General features: G+C 34.0%; 1 protein-coding gene across 2 annotated transcripts in view; it reads right to left on the bottom strand.

Moving 5' to 3' along the window:
• Positions 1 to 7,335: 7,335 nt before the first annotated feature.
• The window catches only part of SEMA3C (semaphorin 3C), a 169,478-nt gene continuing 153,051 nt past the window's right edge, over positions 7,336 to 23,762 (bottom strand). For both annotated transcript variants that reach the window (XM_053609705.1, XM_053609706.1), the window contains 3 exons: positions 20,330 to 20,397; positions 18,356 to 18,486; positions 7,336 to 8,190 (listed from right to left, as the gene is read on the bottom strand). In XM_053609705.1, the coding sequence (XP_053465680.1) occupies positions 7,777 to 8,190; positions 18,356 to 18,486; positions 20,330 to 20,397 (613 nt within the window). In that variant the 3' untranslated portion in view covers positions 7,336 to 7,776. The remainder of the gene's footprint in view (positions 8,191 to 18,355; positions 18,487 to 20,329; positions 20,398 to 23,762) is intronic.

The following is a 23,762-nucleotide window of genomic DNA, read 5'->3' as shown; positions in this document are numbered from 1 at the left end:
TCATATATTTTAAATAAAAATTAAATTAATATGCATAGTTTTGTTACAGACTATACGAAATTAAACATCTTAGTCATAAATTCTTTGCCTACTTGAATATCTACAAGAGTTTTCCTAGGTTTTCTTCTAATATTTTTATGCTTTCAGGTGTTACACCTAAATCTTTTATTCATCTTGAATTACTTTATGTATATGGTGACAAATAGAGGCATGTGGCTACCTGGTGTCCCCAGCACCATTCATTTAATGGGGCATCCTGTCTCCAGTGTATGCTCTTTTCCCAATTTGTCAAACATCAGGTAGTTGTAGCTGTATGGTTTTACTTCTGGGTTCTCTATTCTGTCCCACTGGTCTATATCTTTACTTTCATCCCAACACTTGCTGTTTTTGTTACCATAGCCCTATAGTATAATTTGAAGGTAATGTGATACCTTTTATTTTTTTAGTATTGCTTTCACTATTGGACTCTTCTTTGGTTTCCTTTGAATTTTAGAATTATATTTTCTAGATCTGTGAAAAATGATTTTGGTAGTCTGATGGAAATTGCATTGAATAAGTAAATCACTTTGGGTAGCATTCTCATTTTAACAATGTTGATTCTTTCAGCCCACAGGCGTGGCATATTTCTTCATTTGTTTATGTTATCTACAGTTTTTTTCCATTATTGTTTTGTATTATAGTTTTTCTCGTAGAGATCTTCCACCTTATATGTTAAGTATATTCAAGGTATTTTATTTACTTTGCAGCTGTTGTAAAGGGTATCAAGTTCTTAGTTTGACTCTCAGTCTAACTATTTTTAGCATACTGGAATGATATTGATTTGTGTACATTGATTTTCTAACTGAACTTAGTCATCAATTCTAGCAGCCTTTTGGCGTATTTGTTAGAGTTTTCTAGATATGAAATCATATCATCAGCAGACAGGGATAGTTTGACCTCTTCTTACTCGATTTGGATGCCATTTATATTTTTCACTTTCTTAATTGCTCTGGCTGTCACTTCCAGTACTATTTTGAATAGAAATGGTAACAGTGCCCATTGTTGTCATTTGTAAAAAATGGATCTAATATTTTATTTTAAAATCTTGAAATTTATAGCCTACTAGAAATATCCTTTGCAATTACTTGAACATAGACAAAAATTTAAATAGTAACTTAAAAATTCAGATTACATAACTTTTCAAATTTTCTTTGAGGTACTTGAGTGAAAAAGGTTGAAACCACTCCTGAAACTCATGGGAGACATTCAGTGGATAATCCTCATGCCAGAGACGACAGCAAGAAAGAGTAAATTGAGGAAGATTGTATGTAGGGATTTGTGGGTTCTGTGTTTTTTCCTCCTTTCTAGGTTTGTGTCCTGAGAAAGTACAAAATCCCAGAGGGGCAAACAACACAGTGTCCTGGTGTTTTAGGTAAACCAGGCTTTGGACATGTCTCTCAGTACAGAGCAGGAATGGCAGAAAAAAACTTCTGTTTCCGTAAATTCGTTTGTATGTAGCAGAAATTTCACCTTCCATGAATAGACTTTGCAAGGAACAAGAGATAACTCAGTGGGTATTTGTGAACTGATAGCAAAATTAACATTGAATATGATGTCATTATAGATGCCAATTTAGTTAAATGCCAGGAAAGGTCAACTGGGCTATTTAGATATAATATGAAGTAACAGAGACAAATGCTCAAATGTAAGAAATGATTTTGTACTCCTGTTTGAAAAATAATAGCACACACTCTAAGTACTCTATATATATTATTTTATTTTCACAATGTAATGACTAAAATGTGTAAATATTATTATAATTCCAACTATAGAGAAAGGAACAATTCATCAAGAGGGATTAAATAACATTTCAAAGTTGTGCTATTTAAAAGTGAAGAAATTGGAATGGGAACTTGAAGCTGAAATTGAGGTTCATTTTGAAATAATTAATACATTAAATATAGGTTCATAGATTTGTGGGCACACGATTTATGAATAAACACACACACAGCTATGTGCAAATAAAAACATCACCAGGACTCCACTGAATGTTCCGAGCTAGTGGGGCTTGGGTAGAATCTCCATTTTTTGTTTCCTGCTTTTCCTATCCATGAAATAAGCTTGAGTCTCAGTGTCAAACCATAGCCTATAACACCTGCCATTTTGCATCATCTTAAAGAAGGTAATTTAGGGCAGTACCTGTGGCTCAAAGGAGTAGGGCTCCGGTCCCATATATCGGAGGTGGTGGGTTCAAACCCTACCCAAGCCAAAAACAAAAAACAAACAAAAAAAAAAACAAGTGAAGATAGTTGTAATTTAGCCCCAAAATCAATTTAAAGAAAAAATTGAAACATGTAACTGTATTTGTCTAGGTAGAATTGTAGAATATTATGAAAAATCCTAAGAAAGTAGAAAATTCCCTATATCTCACGGGCCAAGGATCATAAGTATATTGAAAAATATCCAGAAAAATAATAGAAATAACTTTTATTTTCACAATAATTTCATCACATATTCATTTTTCCTTGCGGAAATAATTATAGTTTTCATCTCATAAAATCTTTGAGTGACCCATATTTTGGGTAAATAACTTAGAACAAAAATTAAGAAATAGAAATTCACCCTGATTTTGTACTTGGGAATTGAGGTAACCTTACATAGAATAAACAGTTTTAATGTGTTTGTTATAACGTCATGCTATAATAGTATTTCATGTAAGTAACACTCAAGCAGGGCAACATCATAGCCCTGAGAAATACACAATTTAAACTATGTGGAAAGCAGTGCTTTATGAGGTGCATAGACAAATACACTAGAGTCACTTAAATGAAGATGGCTTTTTTTTTTTTTAATCTTGGAGCTAGTTCTTTCAACTTCCCATACCTATGTAGTATGAAAGTAGAATTCTCATGAAACCATAAACATTGAAATGTATACCTAAGTTCCCTTAAGGAATTTGGTGAAACTGAATTTCACCAATCAGCATATACATAGAATTTGTTTGGATTTGTTGTGATTTTTTTTCAGGGCTTGTATTGTTGTACAAAAGATGCTTGGCTTAAAGGATGGTGTGATTATCTCTTAAGAGAAAAAATAAATCCACAATGATCATCTATAGCTTTGTCACAAAACATAGACTTCAATAAAATTCTCAATGCCTCTGGTTAAATAAACACTTTTGCTTATTTAGTCTGCTTTTTTTTTTTTGTCTAGACTTAAGCTTTTTAACAGGCTATAAAACAAAGCTGAACGTCTTTCAGTATTAGCTATCAAAGGAGATGTAGGAAGCTGTCATCTTCTTCTTAAAAAATATCACCTAGGTAATAGAAATATAAAGCATCAGCAATACATTAAAATTATGAGGATACACTAAGTAATTTTAAAACTTAGGTTAAGTTGGGTGGCGCCTGTGGCTCAGTGAGTAGGGCGCCAGCCCCATATACTAAGGGTGGCAGGTTTGAACCCGGCCCTGGCCAAACTGCAATAAAAAATAGCTGGTTATTGTGGTGGTGTCCTGTAGTTCCAGCTACTCGGGAGGCTGAGGCAAGAGAATTGCCAAAGCCCAAGAGCTGGAGGTTGCTGTGAGCTGTGATGTCACAGCACTCTACCGAGGGTGATAAAGTGAGACTGTGTCTCTACAAAAAAACAAAACAAACAAACAAAAAAAAAACTAAGGTTAAGTTGAAATAAAAGCCAGGAAGATACTGATGAATAATCAGGAAATTACATAGTACAGAATCATCCAGTTGGAAGATCCGTTGAGACAACTTTTGGTTCTTATGGTTTCATTTTTCTCCATTCACATTAGTATAGTTCGAAAGCCCAGAGGTAGACAGAAGAAAATGGTAATAGTTCTGTCATTCAAATGTGTTACTGTCTTTCCTCACTTTTATAAAGACTCATTTTACCTGGTCAGGTGTTGCCTGTTCCAATGACTGCAGGTGCCTACCTATTTCACTGGCATTTCACTTGACCTAGACAACACTTGAATGATTCCTTCCTGTTTTAGCAAGATGACACCTTCTCAATAGGCAATATTAAGACATTCATTGAATATTTACTATTTGAAATATTTTAACACTTTACTGGTATGAAGTTGTATAAAAAACTAAAGAAAGTAAGTTGTGTAAAAAAGCTAAAGAAAGAAATTTAAAATCTTTCCCAAAATATGACAGTGAGCTTGCTTTCATATTTAGGCAGTCTGGCCACAAATCCATGCATTCCTAAACAATATGCTTTTTTCCAATGTAGACACAGCATACTCTGAGCGATTATCTATAGATACAGGTATATTTACAATACTAAAGCAAAAAGAAATATGTATCGGCCAGCTTAGGTATAAAATATGCTGGAAATATACACAGAAACGGATAACAATGGATGTCTTTGGGGTGGGAACTTGGACAGATGAGGGTAGTGGCACTAGAAGACTTACATGTGTACCTTTTTGGAATTTTTAAATTTTGAAATATCTAGATGTATTACTTCCATAAAAATTGATGAATAAATAAAAATTGAAAATTTATAAGAATTCTGGAGATTTTATTATGTTAACAAGTTAAGCATACATTTTAAAAAATTGCTAAAGACCTCCTTGGGAAAATTCAACATTTTTTATTTAGCTAGGCCAATAATTTCTTCAATACCCAATTAAAGTTGAGTGTGATAATTAGATTTAGTTTGTTTACTTACACAGAGTGAACATTCACTGTCATGACAGTTTCATCATGCGAAAACCTATTCACAAACCTACGTTTGGGGGAAAAAAGTGCATTTCTAGGAAATTTTATGTACAGTACAAATGGAAAACATAGTAAGCACTGAATAATCAAACTACACAAAATAAAATCACTCAAACACCAATGTTCAGTATACATTAACAACGTTTTTGAGAATGAAAGTTTTCTTTACATTTGGCAGAGTTATGTTCAAGAATTTTTATAATCTTAAAAAAGTAATAAAAGTATACACAATTTAATAATGCACAAACCAGAAAGTATTAAATAGCACAAATAATATTATAAATCTAAACACCCCTATTGTCTATCAGTTTGGGCTTACATGAAGCAAGAAAAACTGTGACTAAAACAATTTTGACTCTGCTAACCTCTCTGACAGTGCATTACTGACCAAGCACACCTGCCCTGTGTTCTTTGCCTGATTGACTAATATTATAATTCACTTTCTTCTAATACATCCCCTGTTTGCCACATTCTTGTGAAGTCTCTAGTTGATGACAGGTTGAACATTGCTAATGTAAGAATTTGGAGTCAGATGTAACTTAAGAATCGAGCTAATTAATACCATGTTTGTATGCTTATTATTTGTTATTCATTCTTCGGTATCTTTAATCTTAACTCTTCTGCATAATTTTTATATATACTCTTTTATCTGGAGCCAACAAAAAGAATGAGAAATGTTATTACAAACACTTCTCCTCCACCTTGACTACTTTGTTTTGAAGATCCTATTTCCTGTAATTCTGGGATTTTGTTATTTGTATTGTAGTTGATGATAGAATATTCTTGTGATACCAGAAAGTCAGAGACTCACGAGAAATTTTAAGAAGTTGGCCTGTTTGTCCAACTATGGCAAAGTATTAAAGACCATCTTTTGATGGGTTTTCTAAATGTACCCCATGAAATTCCTCTTTATAACTGCCTTCCATCTGATACACTAGGTTATACAGTGAATTGCTTTAACCTCATTAGAAATAAAAGTTGAAGTGCATTCTTCATAGTAACGCATCACAAGAATGGCAAAGCAAGAATCCAGTGAAGTCAATTCTGATATGAGGACAATTGATGTAGTATATAATGGTGGGAGATAGGGAAGGAGTGAGTGGGGTGAGAGGATCATGGTGTGTGACAGACATGCCTCTTGGGGTGAAACACAATTATAAGAGGGACTTGAAAAAAAAAATAAAACAATTTTGATTTTATGTCTCTACATAGAATCCAAGCACAAAAGATGATTTTGGCTTTACCATGACACATTTCTATTTGTGCGTGTAGAGGAGAAATGAAGTTTAATTACATCTATTAAGCAGGCAAACCATTTGTATAACATACTGCTTTAGAGAGTTCTTTTAGAATCATACACATTTAGAACAACAGTGTGATTTTTTTTTAATGAAGGTTGGTGTTACGTTGTTTATTTTAACTGTTTTTTATTCCATATTGAGATCTTACCTTATAATATTGCCATTCATTACCATCACTGAAATAATAAATCCTATTCTTAGATTCTTACTAATGATCACATTAATTTTGACAATGATTTTAGTTCACAAAGCTTTATACTGCAATGTTTAAAAAAGCCATACATACAGCTACCTTGATTACTTTCTTCAATGATTGTTAATTACAAATAAAAGTTTTGTATTGGATTTTGATTAAGTATATGGTGTAATTTCTGTTTTTAACTGGAAATATAAAAATTAAAAAGTAAATAATGTGAGAAACCCCAAAGTTGTGCTTTTAAAAGAAATATGAGAAAATGAGAAAATTTTTCCTATCTTTCACAGCTAATTATTATTCAGAGGAAATAATTTTAGTATTATTTTAATAAAGTTATACAATCACAAAATTGGAATTCTATCCAACACAAAACTTAGCACATGTACTTTTATAGACCAGTAAACATACGCACCATCATTCTTTTAAAAGAATGTCTATTTTTATTCATATTATATTGTTTATTCCTTTTCTGGGCATAATGAGGAACTCAATACCACATTCGAAAGATCATTAAAAAATTAAGTGTCTTAAAAAATCAGTAAGATATCTGAAATTGGTTTTAATAAAAGTGAGAGTCAGTCATTGAATTTGAATAATGAAATTGAAAATTACCCACATTTGTTATAAATATTCTTAATAAAGTTGCATTTTCTGTGTTGAATTTTCTTATTTTTAACTATGGAAGTGTGATACTTCAACATTTTTTTTCTTCTGCTATTGTTTCATTTGCCAAACAGACAAGAAAGTTAGAATAAAAGTAGTAACCACTCAACAGTGCAAGATTACATTCTTTGAGTCTAGAATAATTTAAATAACTTCCAAAAAAAGAAAAGCACTTTCCTTTGGAAGGTGAGAACATAAACCTAACTGTTTTGCTGACATAACTCCTCGCAAAAATCTTCCTGAAAAACAAGGACACAGATGTCAATGACAGATATCAGCAACTGATCGTTTTTACAATCTTAAAAAAATAACATAATTCAATGGAAGCATATAAATTCATCACTTTCTCTTTATGAATCACTCATGTTTTTACACAGCTTTTTGATGCCTTCTTCCTCATCTTTTATCTATATTACCTTTCTTTCGATAGCCACTTGGTCACAAGCCTATATATATATATCTGACTTTTACTACGGGAAAGTTGTGATTGTGGAATTTGTTTTTATATATAAAATCACTGACAATTAGAAATGTAAAGCCCCAAAGCAGGAAAGGAGTATTATAGGGTTTTAGCCCTTGTTCAATGGAGGGATATAACAATTCTAGTTTTGTAGTCACCATCTTAATTTTGAAAAAAAGGTGAATAAAGATATAAATAAAATCTGGGTTAAGTTAAATATTTATATGCACCATGAGGACCATGACATGTCGTGCTAGTCAATATCATACAAGAAAATGCATGCTCATTTCAGTTCATGTTCAACTCTCTTTAGGAGTGAGTAATCACCTTTCTCAGGAATTTCTCATGAGTAAAGCCCAAGACTCTTTGCCCAGAATTTGATTGTGAAAGACAGAGCATTTGTTACTAGAAGCCTAAGGCCTGTGGAAGAGAATATTATGACTCTGGCAACTGATTCCTCCTGTTTCTACTTTTTCGGCTGTTGATGAGAGCCTTTAACTTGCCATAGTCACCTCTCATCTTTTGCAGTTCTTCTCCCTGTTGGTGCTGCTGCCGAGTATCTTTGCAGTACTGATTAATCATCTGCATTTCGGAGTGGCTGAACGCCCCCATGATGTCTTTCGGGTGGAATGGTAAAGCCCTCACGGAACTGGCCCAGGTCCAGGGGGACCATTTGTCTGTCATGACAGCCACCATCTCGGAATCTAAAACTTTGAAGTTGATTTTGGCTATGGTCTGCTTGAAGCTGTTCTCTGTTGCAATGCAGTGATACAGTCCTTGGTCAGAATCTTGAACAGAGCGGATCAGGAGTCCTTGTGAAGTAGCAATGATTCGTTCATTCAGTTTGACCTAAAAAGAGAGGCATCTTGAACTTCTTAAAACTGAACTCTTATTTCTTCAAGAACTATGGCCGATGTGTATAGACAACAAATCAGATTTGGAAAAAGTACTACTAAGAGTAAGTACTACTTAGTTTCCTCTCGGTAGATGCAAAAATTTGTTCAGTTCCATCAGTTCTATGACTTTATAACTATGATTTTTAAATGGCAGATCTGCTCTGGGGTACTGAATCTAAGAACAAATGGGAGGAGCATTATCCATATTGGCAAAAATGGATTAAAGTGCTTTTCCCTGGATAGAAGTAGTTTCTCCATTCAATTCTGTACATAAACACAGAACTTCAGTTGCTTTTGAAATCAGAACTACAGCCAACGTATATAAATGAAAAGTATAGATAATTTAAAATTTCTATTTCATCCGAAGGTTTTTATCTTTTATTTTTAAAAAATACCACTATAAACATGACACCCTAGTTAAAGGGTGAACTTTGTCTTTTTTTTTAATGAAGAATAACCTCTGAAATAAAAAAAGAATATGTATCTATAAACAGAAACAGAGCTTCAAACATTATCAAAGGCCTTTTCTAATTATACCACAACATGGGATAATAAGAATGTCTTCAAATGACTGAGTATGTCATCATGTTGTGAGTCTTCTAGGTGGTTTTATTTTCCAAGGAAAGGTAACAAAATGTTATAGATTGATATTTAATTACTTTATGTTGTTAGACCAGAAAAATGATCATTTGCTGGATATCAGCTAAATGCTTGAAATCGGTCTTCCTTACAGTCCTGGCTATAGTATTACCAATGAACAGATAAAGCCAAAGTGGTAAGAAGCTCCTTAACGTGTGTACTCTAGAATACTCTTTCATTAAGGAAAAAAGAAATTTGAATAAAATGAAAATAAAACAATGCATGTGAAATGTTTTTCTAAATGAAAAAGTTCTGTGCAAGCAGACAAGTTATTGCTAATGAAATTCAAATCAACTATTGATTGTTTTTGTTAAAAGGTGACCCACACTCAGAAGGACAAAATGGTAATATAGTATTAAAGAGCAGACAATAGAAGAGAAGTAGAAAAGTAAAATAGTCATTGGAAGATGTAAGGAAATAATACAGTTATTTTGAAACAGGGTCTCACTTTCTATCATCTATGCTACATTCTGTGGTGGGATCATAGCTCTCAGCAGAATTAATTTCGTGGGCTGTGCTCAAGTGATTCTTCTGCCCAAGCTTCCAAGTACCTGATACTACAGGTTGGTGTCATCATGCCTGGCTTATTCCTCTATTTTTTTGTAGAGACAGGGTCTCATTTTGTTGCTTAGTTGGTGTAGAACTCTTGGCCTCAGATGATCCTCCCTTCTTGGCCTCCCAAACAGCCCAGTGGCTTATAAGTCTGAGCCAAAACATTCAGTCAAAAATTTTGATATTAATTTAATTTGTTAAGTTAAAATGTATTTCAAAAGTAGTACAATTAATGTGGAAATGCATGCAGAAATTTAAAAATGGTTCTACCTATTTGTGCAAAATGAGGAAAACATTTTGAGGACAATTTGATAATATCTATAAAATGTGTGTACACTTATATTTGATACATTAATTTCAATTCTAGGAATTTTTCTATAAGATATATTCTCACAAGTATGCAGATATTTGTTTAGGTGATGGATTTTATAGTCGTAAAACAAAAAATAACCTAGCCAGTAAATGGCCCTAAAAAAAGAAAAAACAGACAGACCCAGGAAGCTTCCAGGGCAGGGCCAACTCAGAGAGCTGAGACTTTGACCCAGACTAAGTGCTTCACTGGGGTCAAACAGAAACCAGCTGAAAATAAGACAGAACCACTTAGCCCCACTACACCAGACAGGGTCCCAGTCTCTCAGGCCACAATGCTGTACAGGCCCTCAACAAAGCCTCAGGGGAAAAATCAAAGGGAGTAAAACAACCATGGGGCGGAATCAGTGGAAAAACTCTGGTAACATGAATAACCAGAATAGATCAACCCCCCCAAGGAAAGATATGGTGGATATAATTGAAGATCCCATTCATAAACAACTGGCTGACATGTCAGAAATCAAATTCAGAATTTGAATTGCAGATAAGATTAATAAAATGGAATTAGGAATCCGAGGAGAAATTCAAAAGTTGTCTCAAGAATTTAACAAATTTAAAGAAAAAACCACCAAAGACTTAGACACACTGAAGCAAGAATTTGCAGCGCTCAAAGATATGAAAAATACAGTAGAATCCCTCAGCAACAGAATGGACCAAGCAGAAGAAAGGATTTCTGACATTCAAGATAAAGCCTTTGAACACTCCCAAACTCACAAAGAGGAAGAGAAATGGAGAGCAAAAACGGATCATTCTCTCAGAGAGCTCTGGGATAACTCGAAGAAGGCAAATATCCGACTCATAGGAATTCTTGAAACCAATGATGTGGCCTCTCTGGGCACAGAGGCCCTTCTGCATGAAATTATGAAAGAGAATTTTCCAGACATGCTTAGAGAATCTGAAATTCAGACAGCAGACAGCTTCAGAACCCCAGCAAGACACAAGCACAATAAGACATCCCCCAGGCATATCATAATTAACTTCACTAAAGATAATATGAAGGAGAAAATTCTCAAAGCAGCCAGGCGAAAGAAAACTATTACCTTCAAGGGGAAGAACATTAGAATGACTGCAGATCTCTCTGCTGAAACTTTTCAAGCCAGAAGAGGGTGGTCATCGACTTTTAATCTCCTAAAGCAAAATAACTTTCAGCCCCAGATCTTGTATCCAGCTAAATTGAGTTTCATTTATGATGGAGAAATTAAATACTTTAATGACATTCATATGTTGAAGAAATTTGCCATAACCAAACCAGCTCTTCAGGATATTCTCAGACCTATCCTCCATAGTAACCAACCCAATCCTATACCACAAAAGTAAACTCACTCAGAAACTTCTGATCAAACGCCAACTTCTACAATGGCAAAAGGATTAAAAATGTCCACTGGACTTTTGAAAAACTTTATACCCAAAACTTCACCAAACTTATCAATATTCTCCATTAATGTGAATGGCTTAAACTGTCCTCTAAAGAGACATAGGTTAGCTGACTGGATACAAAAACTCAGGCCAGATATCAGTTGCATACAAGAGTCACATCTTAACTTAAAAGACAAATACAGACTCAGGGTGAAAGGATGGTCATCCATATTCCAGGCAAATGGTAATAAGAAAAAAGCAGGTGTTGCAATTTTATTTGCAGATACAATAGGCTTTAAACCAACAAAAGTAAGGAAGGACAAGAATGGTCACTTCATATTTGTTAAGGGTAATACTCAATATGATGAGATTTCAATTATTAATACTTATGCACCCAACCAGAATGCACCTCAATTTATAAGAGAAACTCTAACAGACATGAGCAACTTGATTTCCTCCAGCTCCATAATATTCAGAGGTTTTAACACTCCTTTGGCAGTGATGGATCGATCCTCCAACAAAAAGTTGAGTAAAGAAATTCTAGATTTAAATCTAACCATCTGGCATTTAGATTTAGCATACATCTACAGAACATTTCATCCCAACAAAACTGAATACACATACTTCTCATCAGCCCACAGAACTTACTCCAGAATCGATCACATCTTAGGTCACAAGTCTAACCTCAGTAAATTTAAAGGAACAGAAATTATTCTATGCATCTTCTTGGACCACCATGGAATAAAACTTGAGCTGAGTAACAAAGGGAATCTGCATACTCATACAAAAACATGGAAGTTAAATAACCTTATGCTGAATGATAGCTGGGTCAGAGATGAGATCAAGAAGGAAACTGCCAAATTTTTGGAACAAAACGACAATGAAGACATGAACTATCAGAACCTCTGGGACACCGCAAAGGCAGTTCTAAGAGGTAAATTTATAGCACTGCAAGACTTCCTCAGGAGAACAGAAAGAGAGGAAGTTAACAATTTAATGGGACATCTCAAGCAACTGGAAATGGAAGAACATTCCAACCCCAAACCCAGTAGAAGAAAAGAAATAACCAAAATCAGAGCAGAACTAAATGAAATTGAAAACAAAAGAATAATACAACAGATCAATAAATCAAAAAGCTGTTTTTTTGAAAAGGTCAACAAAATAGATAAACCTTTGCCCAACCTAATCAAGAAAAAAAAGATTAAAATCTCTAATCTCATCAATCAGAAATGACAAAGATGAAATAACAACAGACTCCTCAGAAATCCAAAAAATCTTTAATGAATATTACAAGAAACTTTATTCTCAGAAATATGAAAATCTGAAGGAAATTGACCGATACTTGGAAGCACGTCACCTTCCAAGACTTAACCAGAATCAAAGGGAAATGTTGAACAGACCCATATCGAGTTCGGAAATAACATTAACCATACAAAATCTCCCCAAAAAGAAAAGCCCGGGACCAGATGGTTTCACATCAGAATTCTACCAAACCTTTAAAGAGGAATTAGTACCTATATTACTCAACCTGTTCCAAAAGGTAGAAAAAGAAGGAAAACTACCCAACACGTTCTATGAAGCAAACATCACCCTGATCCCCAAACCAGGAAAAGGCCCAACAAGAAAAGAAAATTATAGACCGATATCACTAATGAATATAGATGCAAAAATATTCAACAAGCTCCTAACAAACAGAATCCAGCAACACATCAAACAAATTATACATCATGACCAAGTTGGTTTTATCCCAGGGTTTCAAGGCTGGTTCAATATACGTAAATCTATAAATGTAATTCAGCACATAAACAAATTAAAAAACAAAGACCATATGATTCTCTCAATTGATGCAGAAAAAGCTTTTGATAACATCCAACATCCTTCATGATCAGAACACTTAAGAAAATTGGTATAGAAGGGACATTTCCTAAACTGATAGAGGCCATTTACAGCAAACCCACAGCCAATATCATATTGAATGGAGTTAAATTGGAATCATTTCCACTCAGATGAGGAACCAGACAAGGCTGCCCATTGTGTCCATTGCTTTTTAACATTGTAATGGAAGTTTTAGCCACTACAATTAGGGAAGAAAAGGTGATCAAGGGTATCCACATAGGGTCAGAAGAGATCAAACTTTTGCTCCTTGCAGATGATATGATTGTATATCTGGAAAACACTAGGGACTCTACTACAAAACTCTTAGAAGTGATCCAGGAATACAGCAGCGTCTCAGGTTACAAAATCAACATTCGTAAATCGGTAGCCTTTATATATACCAACAATAGTCAATTGAAAAAACAATTAAGGACTCTATCTCATTCACAGTAGTGCCAAAGAAGATGAAATATTTGGGAGTTTATCTAACAAAGGACGTGAAAGATCTATATAAAGAGAACTATGAAACTCTAAGAAAAGAGATAGCTGAGAATGTTAACAAATGGAAAACCATACCATGCTCATGGCTGGGAAGAATCAACATTGTTAAAATGTCCATACTACCCAAAGCAATATATAATTTCAACGTAATCCCCATTAAAGCTCCACTATCATACTTTAAAGATCTTGAAAAAACAATACTTTGTTTTAGATGGAATCAGAAAAAACCTTGAATAGCCAAGGCATTACTCACAAATAAAAACAAAGCTGGAGGAATCAGGCTACCAGACTTCAGACTATACTACAAATCGATAGTGATCAAAACAGCATGGTACTGGCACAAAAACAGAGAAGTAGACATCTGGAATAGAATAGAGAACCAAGAGATGAATCCAGCTATTTACCGTCATTTAATCTTTGACAAGCCAATTAAAAACATTCAATGGGGAAAAGATTCCCTATTTAACAAATGGTGCTGGGTGAACAGGCTGGCAACCTGTAGAAGACTGAAACTGGACCCACACCTTTCACCATTAACCAAGATAGACTCTCACTGGATTAAAGATTTAAACTTAAGACATGAAACTATAAAAATACTAGAAGAGAGTGCAGGGAAAACCCTTGAAGAAATTGGATTGGGTGAGTTTTTTATGAGGAAGACCCCCCCAGGCAATTGAAGCAGCTTCAAAAATACACTATTGGGACTTGATCAAACTAAAAAGCTTCTGCACAGCCAAGAACACAGTAAGTAAAGCAAGCAAACAGCCCTCAGAATGGGAGAAGATATTTGCAGGTTATGTCTCTGACAAAAGTTTAATAATTAGAATCCACAGGGAACTCAAACGCATTAGCAAGAATAAAACAAGGGATCCCATCGCAGGCTGGGCAAGGGACTTAAAGAGAAACTTCTCTGAAGAAGACAGGTATGCGGCCTTCAGACACATGAAAAAATGCTCATCATCTTTAATCATCAGAGAAATGCAAATCAAAACTACTTTGAGATATCATCTAACTCCAGTGAGACTAGCCTATATCACAAAATCCCAAGACCAGAGATGTTGGCGTGGATGTGGAGAAAAGGGAACACTTTTGCGCTGCTGGTGGGAGTGCAAATTAATACATTCCTTTTGGAAAGATATATGGAGAACACTTAGAGATCTAATAATAGACCTGCCATTCAATCTTGTAATTCCTCTACTGGGCATATACCCAGAAGACCAAAAATCAAATCATAACAAAGATATTTGTACCAGAATGTTTATTGCAGCCCTATTCATAATTGCTAAGTCATGGAAAAAGCCCAAATGCCCATCCATCCACGAATGGATTAATAAATTGTGGTATATGTACACCAGGGAATACTATGCAGCCTTAAAGAAAGATGGAGACTTTACCTCTTTCATGTTTACATGTATGGAGGTGGAACATATTCTTCTTAGTAAAGTGTCTCAAGAATGGAAGAAAAAGTACCCAATGTACTCACCCCTACTATGAAACTAATGTAGGACCTTCACATGAAAGCTATAACCCAGTTACAACCTAAGAATAGGGGGAAAGAGTGGAGAGGGAGGGGGGAGGTGGGGAGAGGGAGGGGAATTGATAGGATTACACCTGTGGTGCATCTTACAAGGGTATATGTGAAACTTAGTAAATGTGGAATGTAAGAAAAAAAAGAAAAGAAAAAACAAACAACAAAAAAATAACCATGAGTCGGGCACAGTGGCTCACGTTATAATCCCAGGACTCTGGGAAGCCAAGGCAGGTGGATTGCCTGAACTCATGAGTTCAAGACCAGCCTGAGCTAGAGTGAGACCCCGTCTCTAAAAATAGCCGGGCATTGTGGTGGGTACCTGTAGTCCCAGCTACTCGGGAGGCTGAGGCAAGAGGATAGGTTAAGCCCCAGAGTCTGAGGTTGCTGTGAGCTACAATGCCATGTACCTCTACCAGGAGTGACAAAGAGAGACTCTGTCAAAAAAAAAAAAAAAAAAAGAAAGAAAGAAAAGAAAAAAACACCCTAAGGTATATGTATTCAATGGAGTACCGTGCTGCCATGAAGGGAGTGAGGTTCCTCCACGTGCTGATATGAAAGTGTTGTGTTCTGCGTGTGTGCGTGTGCCAGTATGTGTGTGTGTCTGAGAGACGGCAGAGAAGCAAAATCATAGAGCCTTTTGACAGAATACTGAAGCAGAGGCATTTTCACTTTGTGCTGTTTAGTTTTATTTTATGCTATCTAGTATGAACACAGAGAGAATAAGCCCATAACAGACCCCACTTCAACTATTATTATCAATTTATTAATTTATTATTATTATTAATAATAAATTATTAATTTCTATGACATATGCTCAAGCACATATATTTAATTTTATTTAATTTTAAATCATAGGAACTTACATATTCTATTGACATTTCTACTGAATAAAGGAACATTAATTTATCTATATTAGTTAACCCCTATTGAGGGTGCAAGGAAGGTGGAGGGATAAAAACTCACCTATTATGTACAATAAACACTATACTGGTGATGCTCCTTACCTAAGCATTATACAAAGTAGTCATGTAACTTCAAATATTTTTACCTCATTAATATTTTGAAATCAAAAATATAAATCTAACCTGGGCCAGGTGTGGTGGCTTTCACTTGTAATCCCAGCACTTAGGAGGTCTAGGAGGGTGGATTGTCTGAGCTCATGAGTTTGAGACTAGCCTGAGCCAGAGGAAGATCCTGACTCTAAAAAATAGCCAGTTGTTGTAACTGCCTGTAGTCCCAGCTACTTGGGAAGCTGAGGCAAGAGAATTTCTTATGCCTAAGAGTTTGACGTTGTCACCACAGACTGTACCAAGGGCGACAAAGTGAGACTCTCTCTCAAAAAATAAAAAATCTAATGTGTATTAATTTAATTTTCAAAAATTAATGAAAAATAAAAAATAATTTTGCGATATACTTTCTGGTTGATAATTCCTGATGATAAAAAACATGTAATACATACAGAACTGTAAAATTAAAATATTCCTCAATCCAAGAGGAAAAGTTTTCCTTTACTCTTGTTTTCCGCACTCCTTCTTTTCAAGGGTCACCTCTCTTATTTCTTACAATTAATAGTAGCTACTGCATTTGATCAAATCGAGCGTGTGAGGAAATGACACTTGGCCTCTGTTGTCTTCCCCAAACCCTTAATTTTTGTCCAATCATGAAAGAACCATCAACAAATTCCCAACTGAGGGACATTTTATAAAATATCTGATCAGTATTCTTCAAAATTGTCAAGGTCATCATAAGTAAGGGAAGTCTAAGAAATTACCACAGCAAAAGAATGTCAAAGAGACCTGAGGACTACATGTAATGTGGGATCCTGGACAGAAAAAAGATATTAGATGAAAACAAAGGACTCATGAATAAAGTAAGGACTTTAATTAGTAGGAACACATCAATATCGACTGATCAGCTGTACCGAATATTAAGATAATGTTAGATGATCATAATTGAGGAAACGTCACAATCTTTCTGTAAATTCATAGTTATTCCAAAAAAATAAATTCTTTTAAATTTCAAAACCAGAAAAAAATCACTTATAAATAATTTTTGTTATTAAAGTTTTATAAAAGCATTTTTAATATCATAGAATCCTAGGCAAGATGGGGCTCAAAAATCCATCTAGCTCATCTTTCCTCCCGATAATTAAATCTCCTCTTATGCAAGTGAGTCACCTGCCTATGGTTTAATATGGCAGGAACAGGGGACACACAAATTCCTAACAGCTCATAACATCTTTGGAGAGGCAAATCTGAGAGTTGGAAAGTATTTTCTCATATGGAGCCAACATTTATTTTAGTAACTTTGATGCAGTATCTGTGTTCCACAGCTTGGGATGGTAAGTGCTCCTCATAGCCTTAATTAACTTAATATGTAGTATCAAAATTGCCCACAACAGAAGAAGATGTAGAAATCCAGAAGGTTCTATTTTCCTTTTAGCTCCATCACACTTTATGAGGTACTAATAATAGTACATTTCAGACTTCCCTAAGGCTTTTTATATATATGAGAGCTCTCTGAAAAATACCGCAGACATTGTTAATACTGCTTTTCATAGTACATGGTTGGCTGGACAGGTCTCGTACATACATACGTTTATCTTCTTGTTTGTCAGGACAATATGACGTCAATATGATGAAATTCATTATTTACGATATATCACCCTATCCTATTTTACAAGTGTTGCCCTTATAGAACAGCTCTTTCTAATCAGTACAATGTTATAGTAAATATGCTTTTATTTGAAAAACTAAGGCTTTTTTCATATCATAAAACAAGGCAATGATCCAATAAACAATGATTCTATATTTCTTAACCAAAACACTAGAGGTGTGAATAAAAGAGTAATGGAAACAGATTACCGCACAGCAGAAAAATACCTTAGCTGTGAAGGTTAGAGTTTCATATAATGTCTCACTGAGGAAACTTGAACTTTTTAAAAAGCCTCCTTTTATGTTGTGAATAACACAAAGGTGCTGCTGTGTGAAAACTTGACATCTAGATTTGTGCACATCTTGTTTCTTTTACTAATGTTTCTTCACATAAATACCATCGTCTTCATGTCCAAGCTCTTGTTTCAATTACCGTATTACAGAAGTGAGTAGGCAGACAGAATTTCTAATTAATCCATCAATTCTTAGGACAAAGGATTTTAAAGAAAATGGCATGTCCAAGACATCAAAGGATGTTCATATGCCTTTCTTTTCTCATTTGATGTGAAACTCGTGGAGGGATGGTGATTTCATGTTCTTTGCAGAGCCCTGATTGATTGCCACTGAGCTGTGTTACTCACCTCTTTCCTCCTGTCTTTGTCTTTCTGTAACAACCACTTGATAGATGCCTGTGGAGACTTGGGGGCACACTCCAGAAAAGTGGTGTTATTTTTTACTCCATACTGAACAATTTCAGCTGCATTTCTATATGCTGAAAAGCAAAAATAAATGGAGAGAGAGCACAACAGAATTTAGAACATATGCTCCTATATAAATATTTGATTGCCTATAAAATTGTATACAATTTTGGCACTCAGCAAAAGGCAGTGATAAACATTAAGCAAGCAAACAATTACACATTGCATATCTGTTTTTTCTATTAATGTAGGGAAGGAAGAAAGGAAGGAAAGAAAGGCTGAATATCATTGACATATTCTCAAACAAATGTTTCCCTTATCAACAGAGCCTTAATTACCTTAAGTACCTAACATCACATTTGAACCAATAAAATCCTTACTCTACTATTACTGGCTGTATATACTTAGACAAGTCATTATATCTCTCTGTACCTTAGCATTATTCATCTCTAAAACATGGATGATAGTTTTTTTCCACACAGGTTCATCAATAAAAATATTAAATTTGGTTAAAGATTTAGTATAACAATGTGGTAGCTTAGACATGGACATAATCTTCTTTATAAAGCAGGGATTGTAATAGACTACTTTAGCATAATTTCTTGAATATTAAGTGAGATAATCATAAAAAAGCACTTAACTCGGGTTCTGACACAAGGTCAGCATCAGTATTAGTTCATCATGATCCCAACTGCCACCGTTCTCACCATTTCGATAACTGCTACTATTACTGGGAACTGACACACTTATATAAAATACTCACTAAATAGAGAAATGGCAATCTGGACTTATTCTTTCAGTTAGATGTATGGAACAATTAAACAAAATCTATCTTGATTTTCTCCTTGAAGTAAGGGTAGTTAGTAACAAGATTGTTCTGAAAGCCAGAACTCAAAAGGATTAGACATAGAAGTCGTAGAGTTAGTTATTTAACACAGTCTATTTTAATATCTGCATGGAGATACTTTGGTTTGGTGGTGTTGAGGTGGGGGGAAAGGATTAGCGGGAAAAGTGTAATAACAAGTTTCTCTCTGCCATGAAGGGAAGGAAGAGATTAGGTTAAAAGTGAGACCCACGGCAGGACTATCAGCTGCAGTGCACCTAAGTTCATAGCAGAACTATTCACTGTAGCCAAAAGGTAGAAGCAAAACAAATGTCCAGAGATGGATGAATGGATAAACAAAATGTGTGTGTGTTTATATATATATATATGAATATTATTGAGTCTTAAAACTAAAGAAAATTCTGATATTACACCATGAATGAACCTTGAATTCATTATGAAATAAGCCAGCCACCAGAAGACAAAAATTATACAATTCCAGTTATATGAGGTATCAGAATAATCAAATTAATAATAAATTCATAAGAAAGTGGAACGGTTGTGCTAGGGGCTGAGGGGAAGAGGGAATGGCTAATTATTATTTAATGGGTACACAGCTTAAATTGGGGAAGATGGAAAACATTTAGAGATGGATGGCAGTATGGTTGTACAACAATAGGATACCTTTTATGCCACCGAACTATAAAGTTTAAAATGTTTAAAGTGGGAATTTTTATGTATTTTTAGGGTAGTGAAAAAGTGCTGTTCAATGTGTTTTTCAATGGTAAATTTTAAAAAGTAGAACGATGTTTATTCTGAAAGAAAGTAGTTGCAAAGAAAATCTATAATTATAATCTACGTAAAAGACCTACCAACTAACAGAGAAATATATGTGTTCCAAGACATTTGTTTTTCATAATGATTAATATACAAATAGCATTTAATTTTTAATTACACATGACTATCAAAAATTTTCATAGTGAGTTTATCTTAAAAAGGAAAACTTGAATCTATTATAATGTTTCTCTTCATGGAAATGTGATATGGGACATTGCTACTGTTTGCCAAGATTGGCCATCGGTCACTTTTAATACCTTTTAAATTAAATCCTCTGCATTGAGTAAGTGGATTTCCATGTCTCACATCTTGTCTTCGGCTCCTCCTGTATGTGCAGAAACATATACAAGTGACTTTGAATTATCGTTGCCAATGATACCACATTTAAAGCACTGCGTTTTTAACTTGGCATCCTTTTGATTGCCTAAGCTTCTATTAAAAACGTATTTAAAGAAGTCTGATACTCTGATATAGTGATTGGACATTTCTTAACTCCACTCATCAGTGACAGGGTGGGTATTTATTCTTACTTTTCAATCTGAATAAGTTCAGACCATCCCTGTCTATCTTTGATGATTGAAAATTTTTAAATGATAATTTCTAAAGTATAAACTCACCTGCATTTTCCTTCTTAAAATAATTTTTTTAACAATTTTTTCTTAAATAAACATATATTTAACACAGAAGTCAACATTTTCTAACACTTTCAGATATATTAGAACTTTTCTCAAATAAGTGATGCAGGGATAAAACAAAAATATTTAATGTGAAGTAACATTGTTCATTGACTACAATAAGCACCTTCCCCTAAATTTTGAAAATTTAGAGTCTACAAACAAGTAAGTCTATGTGTACAATGAACACTGGTATCTCTAGATTCACAAATTGTTATATTTTGCCACATTTTTTCTCTCTCATGTGTAAGCATATGTATATACTGTGTATTCACATCTATGAACACCTTTAGACAATGAGTTGCAGACACGATACTTCATTCTTAAATACTTCAGCATGTATTTTCCAGCAATAATTGATTTCTCTACATAATAGCACCATTAGAATGCTAAATTATAAATATTTTTTAACCATTTCATCTAATATACGTTCTATATTAAAAATTCCTTTGTTATCCCAAAATATTCAATACGGATTTTTAAAAGTTCACACAAGATCCAAAGTTCAGTCTTTGCATTTATCATAGTTGTTACACATTACTAGCTTTCACATTTAAAAAAGTTATTTACATTTTTTGTAAGCCAGTCATTATTTAAATAAAAGTTATAAGTTATTTGTATTCTAACTTTTTAATTTCCTGGGTCACAGAATCTCTAAGCATGTTAGTTTCAATTGTCTTACGTAGTGTAACAAATCGAAATAGAGCTATTAAAATTTTCTGAGCATCAGGCATCCTGATGCAGACATTGCTATGTGAAGAAAGGCCACTTTGTGTAAATATTGGGAGTATGGTTGAAAAGTGCATATGAATAAGCATGTTTCTTAAATGGGTTAAATGCTGAGTCTTTCTTTATATTTTTGCCTTAAAGATAAAATAAATAAGAAAAATACTAAAATTACATGGTGGTTATTAAATTTACAAAATTAATGTCAACGTCATTAATAATAAAAAAGCTTAAGGACACAGAAAATAGTTCATACTTTATGTACACAATGGATTGTCTATATCTATTTATCAAATTGTGGTAATACGTATTATAGTACTTTTAAAAAAGGGTATATTTTCAATTAAATATTTCTCTACAACAAGACCCACAAAACAGGGGAAATGTCAGTCATTCTTACATCCAGAAACATGATTAATACTATACTATATTCTAGAATAGCTTCCATATCAGGTTTTTACTGCACTGTCTTTGCCATATTTTGAAATCACGGCATTATTTACTACCCGCCAACTTGAGAGTATACAAGCACCATGTAAGAGTTCTTACGGCTGACCTGATCATTTTTAGCCATCTATACAAGCAATATCATAAACAATGATTACAATTACTATTCTGCAATGAGCACTATATCATGGTTTACTCACGTGTACAAACTCCCCAGCTGGGCAATCTGAATTTACAGTATCACATAGCTTCCAGACATTCAAATACAGAAAAAACACGATTATGGTTTGGCTTGAATCATGAGATCAGCAAGGCTGCCATCTGAGCCTTCTCTATGTGGAGAGCCCTTCACAACTTTCATACATCATTGCAGAAACATCCCGGTAGGAAGAGTAATAGTATATTGTGTGTAGGATTTGGGATTTGGCTCATTTGCCAATGTTTCATTCACTACAGTCTATTCCTTAGGATAAACAATGAAATCATTTTCTTCTTGTGTAGAAAAGATATTTACTTGAAGATTGTACTGATTATCTTGTCTTTAAAAAGTTCCTAACCGCATGAGTAAATCCAGAATAATAACATTAGAGACTAAATTAAAATATTTGATACAAATACACAAATATTTAAGATACTCAAGAGTGGAAAAAATGCTTACATTGTTATTTCAAAAATGAGAAACTACTGTGCCAATGATATTTAAATACTGTACTATGTCAAAGTATAGATTCCACTGATTTCCAAGTATAACTATATTTATCTATTTTCATACAAAGGATACGTTGTTGCTTTACATTCCCATGAATTTTGCTAAGTGACCTTTGTATTCTAGTTAGACAGACAGTAAAATCAGAGTAAAACCAGGTAAGTTAATACTATTAAAGAAAAAGAAATTGGAAAATACTTCTAGTGATCATTGTTATCATTACTATTAATTTCAAAAGAAAATAAATACCACAGATAAAAATTAAAAAAAAAATAGTTAATTCAGCAAACATGTTTTGAGTTCATTATAAGTGTATCTTTAACCACGTTTGGGAATAATTTGGAAAATTTAAACAGTGCAGATATTTTTAGTGGAATATCCAGTATGCTAGTTAAACATGAATACGAATAAGCATATATTTTATACATGGAGCATCTTCTGGCTCTTCAGAATAGTATTAAGGAACTGAATAGAATTAAGAACAATCACGATAGTTCTTTAAATAGTTACTACTTCTTTCTCAGCCCACGATGCATGGTTTAATAAAGGGAATGATACTATAACAGTAAAAAAAATTACAAGGTAGGTGCAGTTCTTTGTTTATTAAAAAGGCATCATTAAGATTATCGTTCCTGGGCAGGAGGATGACAATGTGGGTTTTACATTTAATACGATACATAACTTAGAGAGGATAAATGGTTTGTAATGTTGGAGGATGTGCAAAAATGAGCCAATTTATATTTAAGCAGAAACTTCTAAAATATATATAAAAAAATGAAATAAGCAATGCTAGCCTACATATGTAGGGAATTTTACTTGACACACTATTTGTTAAGTAAAAATGCTTACTGGTCAAAGCCAAGGTCTTTGGAGGGAATGAGTACTAATCTCCAATTCTCTCCATTACATAAAAGCTGCTAACATTCCATTTGTTGTCTCCACATCACTTTCTTCCCTGGAAAGTATATGCCAAAGCTTCCTTCAGCAATAATCTGCTTTCTGCCGATTAATAAAGATTGCGTTCTAGGGATTATGGACGTCAATTTTTAGAGCTTGTTACCAAGAAAAAAATACTTCCTTACAAATGTTTTTAGTTATGGTAATTTTAAAATAGCACTGAGAAAATATGAACAATGG

This window comes from Nycticebus coucang, chromosome 11 (assembly GCF_027406575.1).
Source record: "Nycticebus coucang isolate mNycCou1 chromosome 11, mNycCou1.pri, whole genome shotgun sequence".
Lineage (NCBI taxonomy): Eukaryota > Metazoa > Chordata > Mammalia > Primates > Lorisidae > Nycticebus > Nycticebus coucang.
The sequence above is the reverse complement of the archived record's forward strand: the minus strand, read 5'-3'. Positions and strand labels throughout refer to the sequence as shown.